We start from the raw sequence: 21,246 nt of genomic DNA, 5'->3' as shown, positions 1-21,246 counted from the left end.
CCCTCCGTTTCACAAAGAATGGTTTAGTTTGATTTGACACGGAGTTTAAGAAAATAAAGAAAATTTTTGAATTTTGTGGTCCTAAATTAAAGTTATGTCAAATATATAAAATTGTCCTTCAATCTTGTGGGCTTAAACATGCCACGTGAAAAACTGAAACTAAAATGTTACCAAAAAAGAAATAGGTCATTCTTTTTTAAACAGATTAAAAAGAAAATGAGGTTATTCTTTTTGAAACGGAGTGAATATTTTTTTTTGGAACCCCATAATAACCCGCGGCTACTACAATATTTATTTTTGTATTCTAAGAAGAAAAAGTTATATTTATTCATACAGCATTAAAATTTTATTTCTCACCTTCATGGTAATTTTTTTTTTTTATCATCAGGTAGAAACATATTTAGAAAAATAAAATTAAGATGAAATATGGAGATTTATGAATAAATATAGCAGAATTTGTGGCAATTTTTGAGAACACTTGCCAGTGTGACAAAATTGTTAAATCTGTATAGTCTTGCAAATGACATAAGCAATTACCTAAATAGAATTTGTCTTTATTCAGAGCAAGTCGACTGTGGAGTCTTGCGTCTTGATCTCCAAGAAATTCCCCACTAATATTATAACTTAGCAAATGCTATACGACAAATTATATAATAGTGTACAAAAACACAAATATAAAACTCACCATCCATTTCATCATTCACTCCCACACTTTCTTCCATTTTTGAAAAGCTTTACCTGTGACCACCACACTTCCATTCTCAATCCATGGACGGCCATTCAGGAATGCATGGCCATGGCTTCGGTAATGCCAGAACTCCTTTGTTAGACAGACATGCCGTAAGTTTTCAAGTTTTTTTTTCTACTTTGTTATAACTTCTATTTTCGTCTATTAACTATAAAATTCCCTTTTCTTTGTTGGGTTTTAGCGAATTTGTGTTCATAGATTTGTTGAATTTAGCAAATTTGCGTTCGGAGTGTTTGTTTTACTGTGTAAAATCGCAGGTGTTGAAAATTTTCTGCGAATTGAGGTTGTTAGGTCATGATGTTCGATATTGGTACTAAATTAATTAGCCCAATTTCTGATTGTATTTTTTTTTTTGCATGGGGTTTTATGGTTCATAGACTTCTCGGTGTTTAGTTTGGTTAGTACATGGTCATGGGAATGGAAACTGGACTTAATCCATAGCTCTTCTTGTCCAATTTGAAGTTTACTGCGTAGAAATGTATTTATGTTATTACTTATTTCAGATTCAAAATCATTGAGCATGTAGTGCTAATGGTGAGGAGTATTACAATAGTAGCTTTGAGAATTTGATTAGGCAAGGGAATGCTGTGTGTTTTAGCAGATTGTTTTTTTGGTTTTAATTGTTCGTGTCGTCTTAATAGTTAGGGAGAAAGAGAAATGATGCTGGAGATGGTCAGCTGGGAGACCTTGAGCATGGTGATTCTGTTCCGGTAACTCAAGTTTTGTTTTCATGTTTTCAAGTCATGTATATTACTAACCATTGTTGTGTACAAGTAGCTAATTTCATCTTCATCTTCAGGCACCAAATGTTGGATTTGGCAGAGTTATTTCACTTGTAAGTGGATATTGTTTGTTTCTGTAGTTTGGCCAACTGTGTGGACGCTGGAGTTGAATCAAACTTTTAACATGCACCTGTTTTGCAGGCAAAGCCTGAAGCAGGAAATTTGGTATTGGCCACAATTGCTTTGCTGTTTGCAGCAACATCAAGCATTTTGATTGTCGGTACCTCTTTTTCAGTTCACTGTTTTTCTACTGAAGCAAAAGTTGGATTTCCTAGATTTTCTTGTCGCTGACTTTATAATGCCCAATTTTGCAGCCAAAATTTGGGGGAAAGATAATTGATATTGTTTCAGGTGATATCCAAACACCTGAACAAAAATCAGAAGCTTTAAATGCAGTCAAGAACACAATACTTGAAATCTTTCTGATTGTCATCGTCGGGTATTCCCTGCAACTTTTGGCCAACTTTCTTTTTCTATCTTTTCATGTTGCTAAAGCAAATCTTCAATTTAATTATCGGTAACCTGAATCGTTGCTTGGAGTTTGTATTCTACTATTCTAGGCTTTCACGGTGAAGGGGGCACAATGAGACACTTGGCCCCTCCACAATGGGTTTCCCCTTCAATTGCATTTTGTGATGTCTAACTTAGCAACAATTGCCTCTTTCAGTTCTGTTTGCACAGCACTTCGAGCATGGCTATTCTCTTCTGCTAGTGAAAGGGTTGTAGCCAGGTTGAGAAAGAACTTGCTAAGTCACCTTGTTCACCAGGTAAATACATACTCCTGGCTAATTTCCTCTAATTGGGTTTTATTTTTCTCACTTTGTTAGAGTTGGTCTTGTTTTTCTTTCCATCTTGAGATTTTTCTGAAAGACAAATGCATTCTTCAGGAGATAGCTTTCTTCGATGTTACTCGAACTGGGGAGCTCCTCAGTAGGCTATCTGAAGATACCCAGATCATAAAGAATGCTGCAACTACTAATCTTTCAGAGGCTTTGAGGAATCTTGCTACTGCATTTATTGGTCTTGGGTTTATGTTTCAAACATCATGGAAATTAACATGTAAGGAATAAGGCTTTTTAAGAAAAAATAGTAGTTGATTTCCTATTACCTTCTAGCTTCTTTTTATTATATCTTATATTCTTACTGATTTTTTATAATATAAATCTAGTGTTGTCGCTAGCTGTTGTACCAGTCATATCAGTTGCAGTACGCAGATTTGGTCGCTACATGCGTGAGCTTTCCCACAAAACTCAAGCTGCTGCAGCAGTAGCCTCGTCCATTGCTGAGGTTTGTCACCCTGCTCATATAGTTAGTCGTTTCTACACAAAGTATGGTAACGTTAACTGGTTCTGTTAATATTCCTTCCTGCGTGTTAAATAAACTGTTGTATTCTAGTTAAAGTTCTTGGGAAGTAGACTTTCCAAATTTACATTGACAGAGTCATCGTTGTTTGGAACCCTAGCAATGAACCAGTGTAATTCAAAAGGAACTTATATAAACTAAATATTACATCCTCTGAAAATGAATGTTTGCATGGAGTTTTTCATTTGAACTAGTTCTAAAGTAGTTCATAAATGCGCCGTCACTTGATTGCCGTCCAAGAGAAGCCATATTTTTTTGTACTCCCCTGAAGCAGTGTGATAACTATCAACGACGAAATGATACTACAAAGTCTTGTTACTTAATTCTGTTGAGTTCAAGTTGCTGCTGGGGTCTTTTTGCAGTGTTTTGTGAATATTCACATTGCTGGGAAGTACATGTTTGCTGGTAGTTACTATGTATCCTTTAATTTTTTTCAAAAATATTGATCCTTAACCGCCTCACTTTTTTTCTTAGTTTCTCAATATTCTAAGCAACATAGCATCCTAGAGTTTTATCAATTGTGAGAATTTATTCTCATGTAATCAAGGTGAAGTTTGTGTTTAGGAAACTTTTGGCGCCATACGCACAGTGAGATCATTTGCGCAGGAAGATTACGAGATTTCACGCTATTCGGAGAAAGTTGATGAGACCTTAAATCTTGGGCTTGGACAAGCTGTGAGTTGCTTAGTTCTTCTACCTCTGACAAGAAAAGAAGGGAGAGAGTGTGTGTGAGAGAGAGATGGCAAGAGGATGAGAAGGAAAACCTGATATCTTGTGTTTTCTTCTGCAGAAAGTGGTTGGCCTTTTCTCTGGAAGCTTAAATGCTGCATCTACTCTATCAGTTATTGTAGTAGTAATATATGGAGCCACTCTGACTATCCAAGGCGCTATGACACCTGGAGCTCTTACATCCTTTATACTCTACAGCTTAACAGGTGACTTCCTCACTAGTTTTGTCTTTTAATGAATGTCCGAAGTGAAATCTACCTTTGATGCCCCATAACTTATGTAATATTTTAGCATTTATTAATTTCTTTCTTAGATCCTTTGTTGATGTAAACAATTGTACATTCTTACAGTTGGATCATCCGTATCTGGACTTTCTGGATTATATACTGTAGCAATGAAAGCTGCTGGAGCCAGCAGACGGGTTTTTCAGATCTTGGATCGCACATCATCCATGCCAAAATCAGGAGACCTATGTCCATTGGGGTTTGTTCCTTTATTCTCCTAATCAAATAGTTTGTTGTTCATTACAGCTTCGTAAGGAATCGTTGCATACACAATAATTAGTTTCATAGGAAGACAATTTATGAACAGATGCTTGTAACTCATCTGGTAATATGCAACTGGTGTTCAATGTGAAAATGCCTTTTAACTTTTCAGGATTAAAAGTTCTGTCTATAATGAAATATCCAGCTGTCTTAGAAATAAAAGCATGCATTTTGATGGTGTTTTCATTTGTTCATTCTAGTATTGTAAATGAAAAGTAATTTCTTTTGATGTTTGCCAAAAGCTGGCCTGTCCTGCTGCATCACGTTGTTCTCGTATCCTCAATTCTGACATGCATCCATGCACTTCCTCGTTACAATATATTTTGTTCCATCATATCAGAACTTTCAGCATGAAGTACTTCACCTCTCCGATTCTCATGATCAGAGTCAAAATTGGGACTATCATATTCAGATTGTGCTTCAATAGCCAGTCACGTCCCACAAGATTAAATGAAATGATGGTTGCTTTTGTTACAGTGATCAAGCTGCAGAGGTTGAACTGGATGATGTCTGGTTTGCCTATCCATCACGTCCTAGCCACATGGTCCTCAAGGTGAGGAACATATCCTCTTATCTTGTACCTCCATGAACAAAAATGGTTGTTGACAGAAAAGGGAAAACCTTCTGTTGATTCAGGGTATAACAATGAAACTACAATCTGGTTCAAAGGTTGCACTGGTTGGTCCAAGTGGTGGTGGAAAGGTAAGACCCTGTGTCATTAAAGTTTCAATAGTTTGTCAAAAAGAGGCAGAACTCATGAATTCTTTGCTGCAGACTACAATAGCAAATTTGATAGAGAGATTCTATGATCCTGTTAAAGGGAAGATCTTGCTCAATGGGGTTTCTCTGGTTGAAATATCTCATAAGCACCTACACCATAAGGTAATACTGGAACTAATATAAAGTTCTTGAAGCTAATATTCACCATACCATTCTTCAGCATGTCCATACCCTAAGGCTCCCTTCCCCCCCTCTCAAAGATAGAAATGACTGTGTTTCAGCTTTCACAAGTTATAGATTCCTAAGGTACTTATTTCTTCTGAAAATCAGGTTAGTATAGTGAGCCAGGAACCTGTTCTTTTCAACTGTTCCATCGAAGAAAATATTGCCTATGGATTGGGCGGCAAAGCAAGCAGTGAAGATATAGAAAAAGCAGCTGTAAGTTTCAATGCCATTAATGTCTTGATTATAATCTTCTGCAAATATTATAACTGTTATCACATTTCTGTTTGAACAGAAAATGGCTAATGCTCATGAATTTGTATCCAAATTTCCCGAAAAATATCAAACCCATGTCGGAGAACGAGGATTGAGACTTTCTGGTGGTCAGAAACAGAGAATTGCCATAGCTAGAGCACTGCTGATGAACCCTACAATTTTATTGTTGGATGAGGCCACGAGTGCTCTGGATGCTGAAAGTGAATATCTTGTTCAGGTCTGGTCTGCTTTTAATTTGATACCTGCCTGCCTTACATCTCCTTTGATCGTTCAACTAAATTGAAATGAGATCTCTTGTATAAATGTGTGTATATGCTATGCAGGATGCCATGGATTCCCTGATGAAAGGTAGAACCGTTCTTGTCATAGCTCACAGGCTTTCAACAGTCAAGAGCGCGAATACTGTAGCTGTTGTTTCAGATGGTCAAATAGTGGAAAGTGGCACACATGATGACCTTCTGAACAAGAATGGGATCTACACAGCACTGGTGAGGAGGCAGTTGCAGGGATACAAATCTGATAGCTAGTTTTTATCTTTGTTAAAAAAAAGCATCTGATAAACTATGTTAGCAAACCACAAATGTTCAATGTACTTGTATTATTCACATATAGAAAGTGTAAGGAGCAGCCATCATCATTATTCCATAAATGACAGATTTGTGACAATAGTTCGATATCGTATCATGCATGTGCCACTTAAACATAGTGATTATAGACTAAATATTTATTTTGTAAAAAGTAATTTAACCTAAACTTGACTTCAACTTGTTTAATCAAATTTTGAACTAAACACAGTATTGATTAATTAGTCTACGTCATGACGTTTAAGTTTAGAGATAATATGCATTGTGCAATAAATAATTTGTTCTAAACTTGATTTAAAGGTTCTTTATGACAATTGCCGTAGGTTTAACTTAACTAGTATGCCATCATTGTTTAATCGTATCTTAAACTAAATGAGATATTGGTTAGCTTATGTCACGACATTTAAATGTGGAGATCATAAATAAAGTATTTATTACGAGATGTAATTTATTTTAAATTTGACTTTAAAAGTTCAATATGACTTTTAAACTAAATAAAATATGTATTAACTTACTTCACGACATTAATGTAGAGATTATAAACAAACTATTTATTGTGTGAGAAGTAATTTGTCGTAAATTTGACTTTAATAGTTTGTTATGATAGTTTCTTAACCATATTTTATACTAAATAAAATGTTGCTTAGCTTACGCCAAGACACTTAAATTAGTGTAGAAATTATGAACAAATTATTTTGTTGTGTGAGAAGTGATTTATTTTAAATTTGATTTTAAAAGTTCATTATGATCGTTGCTTAACCATATTTTGAACTAAATAGAATATTGACTAGTTTACACCATGACAATAATGTAGAGATTATTAATAAATTATTTACCATGTGAGAAGTAATTTATCTTAAACTTGACTTTAAGAAATCGTTACGTTCGTTGCTTAATTATATTTTAAACTAAACAAAATATTAATTAATGTACATCCCAATATTTAAATATAGTGATTATAAATAAACTATTTATCATGTGAGAAAGAATAGATCCTAAAATAAAAGAGCATGCTAGTGGGTAATGAAGTAGGTGAGAACCATGAAGTCTTACGTTCAAATGCCGGTAGATAGTCATCTAGTATCTGTTGCTGGTGGGAGATGGCAATTATCTCGTCAATCAAATTTTCAATCTTTTCTCGTTCTATCACATAGTTTCCATTCACCTGAAACTGCTTGACAAATTCTTTATGTTGCTTTTACAGAACTTTTCTTCTTTTATCAACAAACTGTCACCCATTAATACAACACCAATATTATTTCATTCCAAATTCAGAGCAATGCCTATTGTATCCTCTTTAAATTCTACGTATTCACCCGCCATTACTTCATCAAGATCGTGAATATAGGCAATGTCGTCACCTACTTGAAATACGGTACCAATATTTACAATCTTTACTTCTTTATTATATTGTTCAATATGTACACATATAATGTTACTAATGTCGTCAATCCAATAGTTATCATGGTATCTTCTTTATTTTTTCACAAAAAAATAATATTACTTCCAATAGAATGACTAATAAGTTATTTCTGTCGTTGTTCCTCGCATGCTAATATTAACACTAGTGGTACGTAAATGTAACTCGTTCTTTAAATAACTATTCAAAATTTCTAGAGCTCCTCATAAAACTTGTTGGCAATCTATTGCTGGTGAAAAATGACAATTATCAAGTCGCAAGCTGACCCTAACAGCCTAACCCCACCTTTATTATAAGTAGGCGTTTGGCCATGCGATACCGTATCACGATATGGTATCGTGAGATGAAATCAACGTTTAGACATGCGATTTTACGCTGATTCCATCTCATGATTCCATATCATGAGATGTGATTCCATATTCTCCAAAAACCATGATACCATATCATGATTTGAGATATTTTAATACAAAAATTGATCTACGAGTTTATATTTTGTTAAAACAACCCCACATTTATATCTACTAACCATTTATTTCATATGTAAATAAAATTTATAATCACATCATTACTTTTTAAAATTTATTATTCTCATTGACATAAAATTTATTATTCTCACCAATATATAGTCGCTTTAACTCATACTAGCCGATTGTTAAAGTGATGAAATATTTATGGTCTATGAGCATGAAAATATAGTTGCGGATGATATTGACCAACAAATGACTCAAAGTAACAATGTTGGTTCGTTTTCTCAGTCACATGATCGAGATATGCAAGTTGAACGTAAGGAAATTGTTCGTACTGTGTGGAAGGATTTTATTAAAGACCAGTACACTATAATTTATGTTCAATTTTTTTTTTATCAAATTAAAGTTAGATGAAACAATTACTTAAGTGGAGAACAAATAACTTTGTAATAATTTATTATGCGATTTTATAAATTTTTATTTATTTGATAAGATTGAATAAACAATTGGGGTTATTTTAATAGTTTTACAACTTATGAGATTTTTATGTTTATGAGAAAATATACAACACAAAAATTCCATATTGCATGTCCAAACAAAACTTCAATTCTCATGATTCCATATCATGATACCATATCGCATGCCAAACGGGCCCTAAATAAAAACAACTCATAAAATAAAAAAAGGAAATACACAATATGGCTCTCATAGATAACTTTATCTTTATTAAACAATAGTCCCTAAAGTTTGTGAAATAAGTACAATTTCTACTCCTTGTACAGTGTCCGGGGAGTATGACACTTGTTGACGACCGTTTCTATTTTGCCTATGGCTGCATGTAATACAAATTACATTAAATCTCAGACATGGGGCGATGAAACCAATTAACCTTAGTAAAAAATTAGCGTTACAAATACCCTCTTTTCATCTACTTTGCTGCACATTTTTATTTTCTTGAATTTTCGGTTTTGATTTGATTAGTGTGTTTCAGTGAACTTGTTAATCATGAGATGGGAAAGGGTGGCTGTACATGGAAGTGGTGGGCCTGGTAAAAAGTGGGGACACACCTGTAGCGCTGTCCTAGGTGGTAGACTTCTCTATGTCTTTGGTGGTTTTGGTGACGACAACAGGCATACCAACAAAGTTCATGTTTTTGACACTGGTGCGTTGTTTTTCTTGCGTTTTTGTATTCTTGTTCCTTTTCTTGTTTCTGGGGTTTTCTTGAAATTCTTGTGGCAATTCTTGTTTTTTTAGGGCATTTATTAGTTTGCTTCTTTAGGGTTTTCTTGTATGCATTTTTGTTTTCAAGATTTTGGGGTTTATGTTCTTGATGGTTTACAATTTCAGTGGTAGTTCTTGGAAGGGTTTCACGAATTTCACATTTCCATTGCTTTCAATGATCAATGTGTGTTTTGAGTTCGTTTAGTTCTTGTTACTGATCTTCGTTTTGAAGATTTTGTGGTTTATGTTCTTGATGGTTTACGATTTCAGTGGTAGTTCTTGAAAGGGTTTCAAGAATTTCACATTCCCATTGCTTTCAATGATCAATGTGTGTTTTGAGGTCGTTTCGTTCTTGTTACTGATCTTCGTTTTGAAGATTTTGGGGTTTATGTTCTTGATGGTTTGCAATTTCAGTGGTAGTTCTTGAAAGGATTTCAAGAATTTCACATTCCCATTGCTGTTAATGATCAATGTGTGTTTCGAGTTCGTTTAGTTCTTGCTACTGATCTTACTCATACTAACTTGAGGATACATATACAAGTTTTCGTTGCATCAGTGATAGGAGAGAGGTTTTATAATCTTTACTTACATTGTTCCGTTATTTTCAGTTAATAGAATTTGGAGTGAGCCAGTGACGAAGGGAGCTTTGCCTTCACCAAGGGACAGCCACAGTTGTACAGCAGTTGGAGATAATTTGTTTGTGTTTGGGGGCACAAATGGGACAAATTCTCTTAACGATCTGTATATTTTGGACACCTGTTAGTGCTTTTGATCTTAAGGATCATTTCTTCTATTGCTTAATCTTTTAATAGTTGCATCTGTTGTCTGTGTAAGCTAAATTAAAATTTTCAAATATTTTGATGTGATCTGTAGTCTTATGGTACGAGGACAAACCCTTAAGAAATTAGTTTTTGTGCTGCTTTGGCTGCATTCCTCTTTGTTGTTGTGTAGTACAAATGTGGACAAAAACAACTTTGTAAAAAAGAAAGCCCATGAGATGCAGTGGCTACTAGGAAGTTATGTTGCATTATGTTCTAAGGGACCATCAATACTGCGGGTTTAGATCCGAGATAATTCTTTATTCCATAGATCAGGGGCTATTTATAAGATTTAGGGTGGTCTTTCATATCAGAAACAATAAAAAAGTTTCAAGATAACATGTTATTTACAAATGTGTAATGTTTTTCAGAGAGATGATACCATGAAATGAAAAATGTTCTGTTCTTTCTCTTTGTTTGCATGTTGAAAGTATGCAGATATAAGGAATTCTATCAGTTGTTCCCAATGATTTACTCACTACCTAACAATTGGATGAATCTACATTCTTTTAGCTTCGAATACATGGATAGCACCCAGTCTAAGAGGGGATCCCCCTAATCCAAGGGAGGGCCACAGTGCAGCACTTATTGGTAAACGGCTTTTCATATTTGGCGGATGTGGCAACATTGATGGCGCTGAAATATTCTATGATGATGTTTACGTACTGAATACAGGTTTGTCTCTGCGTGTGTGTGTTATTAAGGTGGGTAATGGTAGACTGCACTTGGCTAGTATGGTATGTGCAAGTATGGAGAACTTTTTTCATTATGACTTGCGCATAACAATGTGATGGTGTGAGAAACTTTTAAAACATAACTACTGAAAGAAATATGAGGGCATTGGGGATGGTAGGAATACAAATTCTAACTTGTGATATATATGGAAGAGGAAGTGAAGAAGTACATCATACATGAGTTCTCTAAGGAATTGACCACTAGCCTAACTACTTGTAAAAGAAACTTCCGTCGCTTAATAGATCTTATTCTGAGAGGAAATCGGTGGTTGAGAAGATGATCTCTTCTAAGGTGAACTCAACTTATTCTTATCCTATTGTGTTTATATACATTTTTTATTCTACAGCTACATAAAATACTAAGTCGTAAACCCGTTGGGGTGACTCAAATGGTTTGGCCTGGGACTTCCATAATGGACGTCTCTAGTTCGAAACCCTTGTCTACAACAAAGGTAGGGGGGGNGGGGAGCTTTTATGGGTCAAGCTCATCGCACGGGGCTTGCCTTACCTCTCCTGTGTGGTATGTGAGCTATTGCACAGAGCTAGCTGAGTTTACCCTGTGTGCACCCAAAGGGTAGCGGCCATGGATTCCATTGTCAACAAAGAAACAACAACAATAAACTAAAGTCTTGCACAATAGTTAGAAATCCAATTTAAAGGTCTCATACAACTCTCAGTTTTCTTTTTTATAAAGTTTATACGGTTTTGAACATATCATATAGTATACTTTATATAAATGGGTATATCTAATCTATATATTATCTCTCTCTCACTCTATATATATACATGTGTGTGTGTGAGATAGATAGAGAGAGAGAGAGAGAGAGAGAGAGAGAGAGAGAGAGAGAGAGAGGAAGGGGGGAAAGAAGCAAGTGATCCTTGATGGTGGCTATTTCATAAACAAGTTCTTTTAATACTTTGTCATTTTTCAGAGACATTTATGTGGAAACGCATTGTGCCATCAGGCATTCCGCCAAGTAAACGCGAGAGCCATTCCTGTTCATCTTGGAACAATAAGATCATTATCATAGGTGGTCAAGACACATCTAGCTTTTATCAGTCAGATGTTCATATACTTGACACAGGTATTTAAGAAACTTGCTCTTGAAGTTACATATTGAAAAAGTTAAAGTTGTATCATAGTTATTTTTCTAGTACTAGGTCTACATTTTATGACTATTTTGGCATCCTATCTCTATAGATACCCTTACTTGGTGCAAGTTGAACACTACGGGCCAGATTTTGCCACCGCGAGCTGGGCATACAACCATTTCATTGGGCAGGAACCTGTTTGTCTTTGGGGGTTTCGCTGATAACCAGAGCCTATTTGACGACGTTTACGTGCTTGATGTTGGTATGCTATTTGTTAGATCATATAACTTAACTCTTTTCCTATCAAAGAAAAATCAAACAGATGAAACTATTATACTGTGATGACTTCAGATAGAGCTTTTGAGTAAATGCAATTACTTTTTCCTAAACCAAATATCCGGGTAAATGTTGGTCTAAATTTCTCTGTTGTGTCTGTCCTTGTCTGGAGAGGTCTCTTTATGTACGGGGTAACATAACATGTCTCTAAAATTTCAGTGCAAATTGCTCAACAATTTGGAGAAGTAGATCCAGTCTAGCAAACGACTAGAGAAATTGATTAATTTCGCTATCTTTAATACATTCAACTGTATGAATTTTGGTTTAGCTCATCAAATTTGTATGGTCCCTCAACATCAAGGGATACCTGTTAATAAACAAAATTATTATTCTATGATCATAGTGTTTCTACATTGTTTTGAAACATTTAGCAACTGATGATTGGTGGATCTTAGTTGGCATTCATCATTGAGAATCACAAAAGCTATGTAAGATGTATATTCAGGAAATATATGCTTCTGTTAACCTCTAAACTGAGAGTTTCTACGACTGTGTTGTTTGTTGTGATTGTTGTGTATTAAAGAGATACATGATATTCAATTGACTGTATGCTGTATCTTCTGAATGTCCATGCAGCTTCTGGTACATGGAGTGAGGTCATGCTCACTGGTGAGGGCCCATCCCCCAGATTCTCAGTAGCTGGGGATTGTTTAGATCCACACCTGGGAGGTACTCTTGTATTGATAGGTGGTTGTAATAACACACTTCAACCCTTGGAGGACATGTATTATCTACAAACAGGTCTATCATCGAGTCCTCCAACAAACCCACATTAGTTTTCGTTGACTTCTACTTATTTCTGTTACACCATTTATTTAGAACTTTCTTGATATCCCTTTGATAAATATCCGAATCTTGTTTTCTGTTCGTATCACTAGGCATTGTTAGAGAGGATGAACGAGACGAAAGAAGGATAGCGAAATTGTCTTTGAGGAAGCAGCTGAAGTTAAAATGCCAGAAGCAACAAGCTTCAGCTTCTCCCTGCGATAATGCTCTTGAACGATTTGATAATAACGCTAATGTTCATCACCAAATGCCTGTGAACTATACACAGCCAAGTGAGTAGCTTTTTCATATGTTGTTGATTTTAGTTTGAAATTTCCCTCCTTGCACTTCCTGAGAATTGTCTTACTGAAGCCGCTCCTTGTTTATGCATCTATGAGTTGCTTTTATCTTTTTCAATATGATTTCTTTAATTATTTGTGGCCAGCCATTCCTTAATCATTTTATTTTGACAAAATGTTTGGTAAGAGGAGACCTTAAAGACTGGAATAACTTGAGAGAGGAATGATCAGATGATAATTCATAAAGCAAGCCTCCATGTGGATACATGCATACACTAGGTAGAGAGGGGTAAGGCTGCATAGACACCACCTTTCCCAGATCTCTCTTGTGGGATTACACTGGATATGTTGTTGTATATATATACAATACATCAACACAAAAATATTTCTTGTTGTTTCTTTGCTCTAAGTTATGGGCAAAGTTTAATATGGTTGAGAGAGTAGATACTGAACATGTTCACTTTTCTCTGAGTCTTTTTTTTCCAGGAAAAATAAAGTGTCCTAGCATTTCATATGTTGTCTGATAAATAGTATTTTTTTGTGTACTTTGTACAAGTGATAGTGTGTAGTGCATCTAATGCTTGAAGCAGGGAAACATTGGTGTCACAGGTGTTTTGAACTGACTTCTGAAGGTGCATTGGTATTGTGGCAGGTCGGCATAACGTTTATTCAAACGAATACCAGACTCCTCTGGGGACGAAGACATTTCAAGCCAAGGTCACAAAGAGTTTTCCAAATGGCTATACCGTTGAAACTGTTATTGATGGAAAATGCCTTCGTGGATTACTATTTTCCACCAAACCAAGACCTGAACAGACTCCCTGTAATGATTCTATCAGGTGCACGATGATCTGATTTTCTAATTTTGATAGATAAGTGTAGCAGAATTTCAGTATTTATCAAAATTTTGGTTCACCTATTGCCTTTTGGATGATGTTAACGTAAATTCAAAATTAGGAATACGGGAAATGGTGAAACTGATAGAGAAAAGCAGAATGGAGACCATAATTCTGTTAGAGAAGCTACTAGATCTTCAGAAACCAATGTGAGCGACTTCCAGCAAGCAGATGTCTTAGGTGGGAATTCTATCAGAAATGAGCCTCCAGTTGGAGGTGCTACAGCTCAAACGAAGAGTCCATTCCCCTCTTATGCTTCACCAGCCCATGAGGTTATACCTTCTTTCTGTGGAATTAATTGTTTAATTGTGCTATACCCATCTTAAAGAAGAATTTGTACTAGTTCCAGCTTGGTTCCACAAGAATACGGAATCTCCTTTCTCATTGGTTTGTACAGATCATTATTCTTATTGCACCTTGCAGCATTTCCTATATCATGGAATTAGTTTTAACATTTGACGTGCAACCATGGGTGATTTCAGCTTATAAACAACAATTTTAGGGCTTGCCATTTCCATTCAATAAATTCAATCTTCATCCTCTTGAAATTACATGAGGAATTTGTGATGACCATTAGACTGTATTGCAATAATTCTATATACAAAGCATATAAGTTAGCAACATATCTGGATTATTTCAAGTTTGGTTAATGATATAGGCTTTTATGACCAAGCTCTGATGTATTCTCTTCTTGGCAATTTGAGACATCAATCCACATGCAGCAGTCCTCTTCAATTGCATACTTAAGTTTGCTTCTAGCCTACAATAACTACACCTCAATCCCAAACAAGTTGAACTCGGCTATGTGAATCCTCACATGTCCATGCAAGCTCAACTCATGTCATCATCATACCAAATAAAAATAGAAGTGAAAAATAAGTTCGATACAAACAAATAATAGCAACAGTGATAATATTAAAAGTTCTCTAGCAAGACTAAACCTATATCAACTAGTAGACAATCACCCATATGGATTTTTTCTTTGCCCTAACATTATCTATATCTTTATTGATTCCAAGAATTTGTAGGTCTTTCGAGACAGCCTCCTTCAATGTGATTTTAGGTCTGCACTGTCCCTTTTTAACACCTTCATACGCCATAGTTTCACACTACCGGCCTGTGCATCTGTAGGTCGATGCATACCTACAAGATATGACCAAACCATCTCAAGTGACACTCTCTCATTTTATCCTCAATGTGCTACTTGCATCCTTTGGCATAGTCATTTTTAATCTTATTTTATCTTGTATGACCAGTTGATTGCACATCCATCTTAGCATGACATTACTGCAACACTCATCTTATGGATATGTTGAACTATAGCGGGCCCAATATTCACTACCATATGACGTTGTTGGTCTTATAGCCGTTTTGTAAAACTTACGTTACACTTAGGTTGGCATCCTTGTATCACATAACACTCCGATAGCACTCCATTTCAACCATCCGATTTTAATTCTATTAGGATCAACTTTATCTATCATTCCGTTCTCTTGAAACTACGAAACCTAGATATCTGAATTGTTTGCATTTTGGCCTCACAATCCATCTAGTCTCACCTTATCTTCACTCTTCTCATGCTAACTAAACTTGATGTGCATGTATAGTTATCTTAATACTCTTAGTCTCTAAAGTGCTTCTCCATAGTTCAATTTTTTGATCACACCCTTGCTGATTTCATTAATTAACTTACTATTCCATGGTACGAGGAGTTAGATAAGAAATATAGGATTTTTTTCTCGATATCAATCCTTCGATAAAACATTCAAACCGAGTAAGGAAGGAGGCCTTTGAGTTGATATTCAAAAGGAGTTTGTCCTGGTGTGCTGCTTCTTTCTTGCCACAACTTATTGAGTCAAAAACTTCTCTATTCTATTTGTTTAGTTCATTTTCAACTTTCTCTAGTGGCATTAGACATTCATTTATATTTCTTCAAATCCAGAGTGACATGTGTCAAAAAGCGACATCAACAAATAACCTGCACCACTGTTCAAGCTTTTGGTTCTCTCTCTTCAAAGAAGTCGTTTTCCACTCTCTCTCTCTGCAGTAATGTGAAACAAAAAAGGAAGCATTTCTTTGAAGTTATGAATTTTAAAGTTCTGATTTTTTTCTAACCTCCACGTCTCTTTTCCTTTTTATAACTGGCCTTTATGAGTACCTGACCTACACACAGGGGTTGGTTTCTGAGCGAATCGACCAAAGAATTATAATTACCATTAGAGCTACATATTTCCCTTTGCTGCTGGTTTCTTGTCTTGCGTGATTTATCAGACGTGTCTCTTTTTTTAGCAAAATGGGTTATTTCTGAACTTTTACTTTGACATGATCTCTGATTAAGTGCCTCTATAGCAGGTTCGTGACGTGTCCGATGTTGTGAATTTGGAAAGTGGTATGCTTACTGATGCAGTAGATGGTGGTACTAAGGTCTCTAAGGAGAATTCTTCTGCAACCAATGACTCTTGAATCCTTTATTTAAGGTACATGTTGTATTCCCATGCTTGTCTTGTAAGATTTGATTTCTCGCCAAAAAAAGAAGTGATGGAATTGTTTGAAGTCAGAAAAATACCATTCTAATCCTGTGCTGTTAATTTTCAGACTTCATATGTAGTAAAAGACAAAATGTTGCTGATTTTACTTCCATCTTGTTTTGACCAATAGTGTTTTGTATACGAAATTATTCTTTCAATCACTCAGTTTACTGAAGGAACTGTTGATGGTTAGTTTGAAATATTTCCTTGTTATAGAATCCGGAGCAATGTTCTCTTTTATTTGAACTTGCCTTTTTCATTAAGACGGCTTCATTCATTTTCTTCAAGTGTTTATGGCCTCTGTTTTTATGCATTATCATTAAGGAGGTGTAAAATTTCATCCATGTGGGTAGATGCATTGTACTAGTTCATGTGATCAATGTGACTCCTTTTTGTTGGGCTCTGTAGGAAAATAATTTACAGATGTAACTTGCTGTGAAGTACCCCCTTAGCCTATTATGTCTATCAGTTAATGGTGATTCCAGACAGTTTTCATGTTGTTTGTCAATATTAGGAGGATACACGTTTAGTTATAATATTCATGTTGGCTAACCAATTTTCTCTAATAAAAAACAACAAGAGAGAAATTCAAAGTTGGTGTTCGGAGGGAGATAAGTGAAATTTGAGAATAAAATTTCAAAATTAAGTGCTAGGAAGTAGGAACCCTAATTGATTTTAGTATTAAAAAATTAACGAATGAAAGCAAATTATGATACTAATAGAGTCAATTCAAGAACTTAGATGACAGTGATCTAGACCTCTATTTCTCTATTTCGAAGTAATTAGAGACAATAGGTAGTGTGAGAAATATAGGAGAAAATTTTATTGAATTATTTATCTGCATAACTACATTAAGCCCTATTATATACACTACATGACAATTCTTCTCCTAGTAGAATATTATATACAAATCATATTCCTACTCCTATTCTAGGACTTCCCCTCAAGCTAGTGCATATAAGTCATATGTATCGAGCTTGCTACAAATGTAATTAATATGAGGCCCAGTGAGGGACCTGCTGAAAATATCTGCAAGCTGCTCTGATACTATGTAGATATGACCATTGGCCTTACTCAACCCCAAAAGCTATCTCATGAGGTGAGGATTGTCCAAGTCCATATAAACAAACCACCATTCCATTTCCCAGCCAGTCCATATAAACAAACCACCATTCCATTTCCCAGCCAATGTGATACTCTAACCCACTCTAACAATTAATATAAGATTAACTGTTTTATTTATTTATTTATGAATAAGAACCAAATATATCTTGTTAAAGTATCAATCGTACCTTTGAAGAATTGTTCTAAATCTTAAGTAGCCAACATGCAAAGGTTAAAGAAGAGAAATTCTTGAATAATATTAATAATAATGTTGTTAAAAAGAACAAAATTCACCCCTATGTATAAGGGAAACCTATCCCAAATAGCATGGGGTTTGAATCCTACTTTTATGGAAATAGCGGATTGTAAAAACCTAACAAGGAAACCTTAAACTAGGAAAAAAAGTAAATTGATGTCACACTTGATCTCAAACTACCTAACAGAAAAGGAAAAATTGTCCAATTTTTAACCAAAAAGCACATGCATATTTTGCTGCAACTTGGGCATGAGTTGGAGCCCCAAAGCTGTGTGATTCTAACGGAAGCCTCTCTAACTCTATAAGGTAGGGGTGAAATCTGCATACACACTACCCTCTCCAAACCCCACTTGTTGGATTACACTGGGTAAGTTGTTATTCTCAGCCCTTCTGGGCAGAAATTTCAGCCTTCTTTCTTGGGCTCCATCTGGGGCCCTCTCTTGGTTTTCATGTAGGCCCAATTTTCTTCCTCTTAGAATTGGACTTGCACCATGAAAAACTTGTAGCATTTGGCCCACTCTTTGCCACAATAAGCACCATCTCGATCTCTCTCTAGCTTCCAAAGCTTTATCCAAGCTCTTTAATGTAAATATGTCACCATGGATGCTACCATTGTCTCTATATTAGATAGGTCTACAGTACATGAGTTCAGCAACCCTTTCCTTTCGTGGCCCCAGTTCATTAGTATGCTTATTGTGGCATGAAGATGAAGTTGACTTTCTTCTGTAAGAACACAGATTCACAAAGATCTACTACTGTACTCTGAATCCAATTCTTCAGCGTAAAACTTTCTCATGCCATATGTGAGCAGTGTTGTCTCTGGTTCAACTTAAATTCAAGCCCATGAACTGATGGTCTTTGTTCCCTTACTCCATCTTCTATGGGAAGTCTAAATTAATCATTGATCAGTAGACAAAGATGTAGGACAATCTGGCGACAGCAGAACTAGATGGTTCTAATTCCATGAAGCACAACTGGAGACGTCATAGCGTTATCTAACTTAGAGACAGTTAAGATAAAATGTGTCATAGACTCATAGCATAGCTGACAACTATTATTATGACAGGATTTGATTGTATTCTCTAGAATCTCAGCTAGCTGCTCCCTCCACAGGGGGATAATATTGGCGGTCTCCTGCCTTTCCACAGTTTTATGATGTGTTCTTAATATAGAACCCACTTTAAATTCTAGTGACGTTTGCATGTTTCTAGCATTTAGATCTTGTCACAAATTACATGACAGTGGAAATTTCTGGATCTGTCTGAATTAAGCGAATTAGTGTCCCTTATACAGTAGTAGGTTATTTCCATTTAAAATTGCTTAAGCTTCCCCTTCTTTTCATCTGATGCAAAAGTAGTGTATTCCCGTTTTGCTCATTTGAAATCTTCCCTTACCTGGAATCCGATCTCATGAGACTTTCTATAGTCAACATCACATAATGTTGTTAGTCTCCAAATCTCAGTAATAATTTCTGTTGACTTGTTAAATTTGTTAATGTGGAAGAATTTCTTATTAATATAACTCATGTCTGAAAGGCTTTTGGTTATTTTTGTTTTTACTTTTTGATAAGTTTTGTATTGTCTACAAAGATTAATGAAAACATTGATGTGTCTCATTGTTTAGAGATTGAGTGAGTGCCTTGCACGTATGCAATAGATCAACTATAGCAATTATTATTTTAGAAAATTTAGTCTAGAAAAAAAAGATTAAGAAATGAATAGCTTTTTCAAGTTTAGAAATGTTAGAAGAATAATTCGAAGTTTGAGTATGAATTCAAATTTGTTTAGGATTTGGTATTTATTTAATTCATGTCTAAATAGGATTTGTAGTCTAAATAATATAGGAATAGGTTGTCTAGTCTTAGCTAAATTAGGTTTTGCACATATATAGAGGTGTTGCTAGCTATTTTCTATTGTGAGAAGTAGCAGAGAATGTAGAACAACATTCAGAGATTTATGAGTTTATGACCATTTGTATTGTTACCCATTATGTGTTAATTACCCTAAGTTCCAGTTATGTGTTGTCTCTTGCACTATCTTACCTAGTCTGCCGAGGCAAATATGTCTTAGAAAAGCAGAAAAATGCTTCTATTTTTTTCGCTAAAATAACTAAAACACTTTCTATGGATATTTACATATGATAAGGGACCTTGATTTTCATGGGAGTAAGATTACGTGGTTTCTACCGGTCAGCATCTCTATCTCTGTTGGTTTCCCTTGGGATAGAGGAGCTTGGCTATGTGCTTAGCTCTAATCTTTGCTTTGACGTCCTCTTCCTGATGATTTATCATTTATTTAAATTGTTGGCAGCAGTACTTGTTGTACTTGTACCTATAAGATAAGAACATGAATTGCGACATTGAATTGATTACTGTTCCATTTTTGGTGTGACAGAATCAAACAGCTTGGAAAAAGATTCTCTCGATCAAATTATTTGAGGTAATTTTACTACTATACATTTAATATAGAGATGTATTATGTCTAAAGATAGACACAATTGAGTATTGATTGCCAATGTTAGACTTAAAGATGCTTGTTCCCCGACCTCTCATCTTAGAAGTATTAGTTATGCTCGTATAACAGTGACATTTCTCATAAAATACTTGGTGCAAAGTTTGTTAAGTTCACCATAAATATATAGCAGCAGACTTTCTGCTCCTCAATAATATTGTGCTTATTATGTTAGATTGTTAGTTCATTTTTGCTTTATTCGTTTTCGCAGATAAGAATCAATGCAACACCGATTAGCCTTGTGCAATTTTGTGGAGATGGCGGAGGGAATTGAACCACTTTATCTCTACAGTATGCTTGAGGATATCACAGTTTCATTTTCCTTAGGTTTTGATATTTTTGGGTAAAGATTCCCAATGATTTTATATGCAAAAAAAAAAGAGGAAGAAAAACCATATAGACTGTGGTGTTGTGGTCACCAGCTTAGCTAATAGTAGAAGCTTTAGTGAATTCAAGGAGATAACTTTACCAATTTCCAGTCAAACTGTTTTTTATTAACTATGAAGTGCTTATCTGCCTCCCTGGCCTGTTTCATTTTTGCAGCTTCTACTTCTGAAAGTGTAGACACTTTCTGGTTTGGTTTGGTTTGATTTTGGGTGAACTAAAATGGTATCAAATGATGTAGGGTAGAAGGATTAAGTTGCCCTTTTTTTAAATGACATTGATTTAGACAAGGCATATGATAAAAGTTTTTAGGGAGTTCTGTGGAGATGTTTGGATTCTAGTTAGGATGTGTAAAATGAATTAAGATTCAAATAAGAACAGTTTGAGGTGACTTAGAACATTTTCTAGTCATGATTAGGGATTATTAGTTTGTTTCTATTTTTCTTTA

At 35.3% G+C, this 21,246-nt stretch overlaps 2 protein-coding genes across 3 annotated transcripts; both read left to right on the top strand.

Annotated features, from left to right (window-relative positions):
• Positions 1-538: 538 nt before the first annotated feature.
• On the top strand, positions 539-6,062 carry LOC125860988 (ABC transporter B family member 25). The gene is made up of 17 exons (XM_049541048.1): positions 539-840; positions 1,390-1,458; positions 1,548-1,583; positions 1,672-1,746; positions 1,845-1,969; positions 2,198-2,297; positions 2,418-2,589; positions 2,699-2,817; positions 3,457-3,567; positions 3,683-3,827; positions 3,972-4,104; positions 4,644-4,719; positions 4,803-4,868; positions 4,941-5,048; positions 5,217-5,324; positions 5,404-5,601; positions 5,708-6,062. Exons 1-17 carry the CDS (start codon positions 769-771, stop codon positions 5,909-5,911), a joined length of 1,917 nt encoding a protein of 638 aa, XP_049397005.1. The 5' UTR covers positions 539-768; the 3' UTR covers positions 5,912-6,062.
• A 2,596-nt stretch (positions 6,063-8,658) lies between these two features.
• On the top strand, positions 8,659-20,932 carry LOC125860989 (uncharacterized). 2 transcript variants are annotated; one of them, XR_007445907.1, is made up of 12 exons: positions 8,659-9,017; positions 9,685-9,834; positions 10,408-10,569; positions 11,561-11,713; positions 11,830-11,982; positions 12,633-12,797; positions 12,935-13,114; positions 13,773-13,959; positions 14,078-14,288; positions 16,369-16,493; positions 20,298-20,342; positions 20,626-20,932. XR_007445907.1 is itself a non-coding variant. In XM_049541049.1 (11 exons), exons 1-10 carry the CDS (start codon positions 8,861-8,863, stop codon positions 16,477-16,479), a joined length of 1,629 nt encoding a protein of 542 aa, XP_049397006.1. In that variant the 5' UTR covers positions 8,659-8,860; the 3' UTR covers positions 16,480-16,493; positions 20,298-20,346. The 2 variants fall into 2 exon arrangements, 1 of the variants encoding a protein (XP_049397006.1); XM_049541049.1 differs by lacking the exon at positions 20,626-20,932 and having other exon boundaries at positions 20,298-20,346.
• Positions 20,933-21,246: the final 314 nt, after the last annotated feature.

Source organism: Solanum stenotomum, chromosome 3 (assembly GCF_019186545.1).
Source record: "Solanum stenotomum isolate F172 chromosome 3, ASM1918654v1, whole genome shotgun sequence".
NCBI lineage: Eukaryota > Viridiplantae > Streptophyta > Magnoliopsida > Solanales > Solanaceae > Solanum > Solanum stenotomum.
This window is presented reverse-complemented; position numbering and strand designations above follow the sequence as displayed.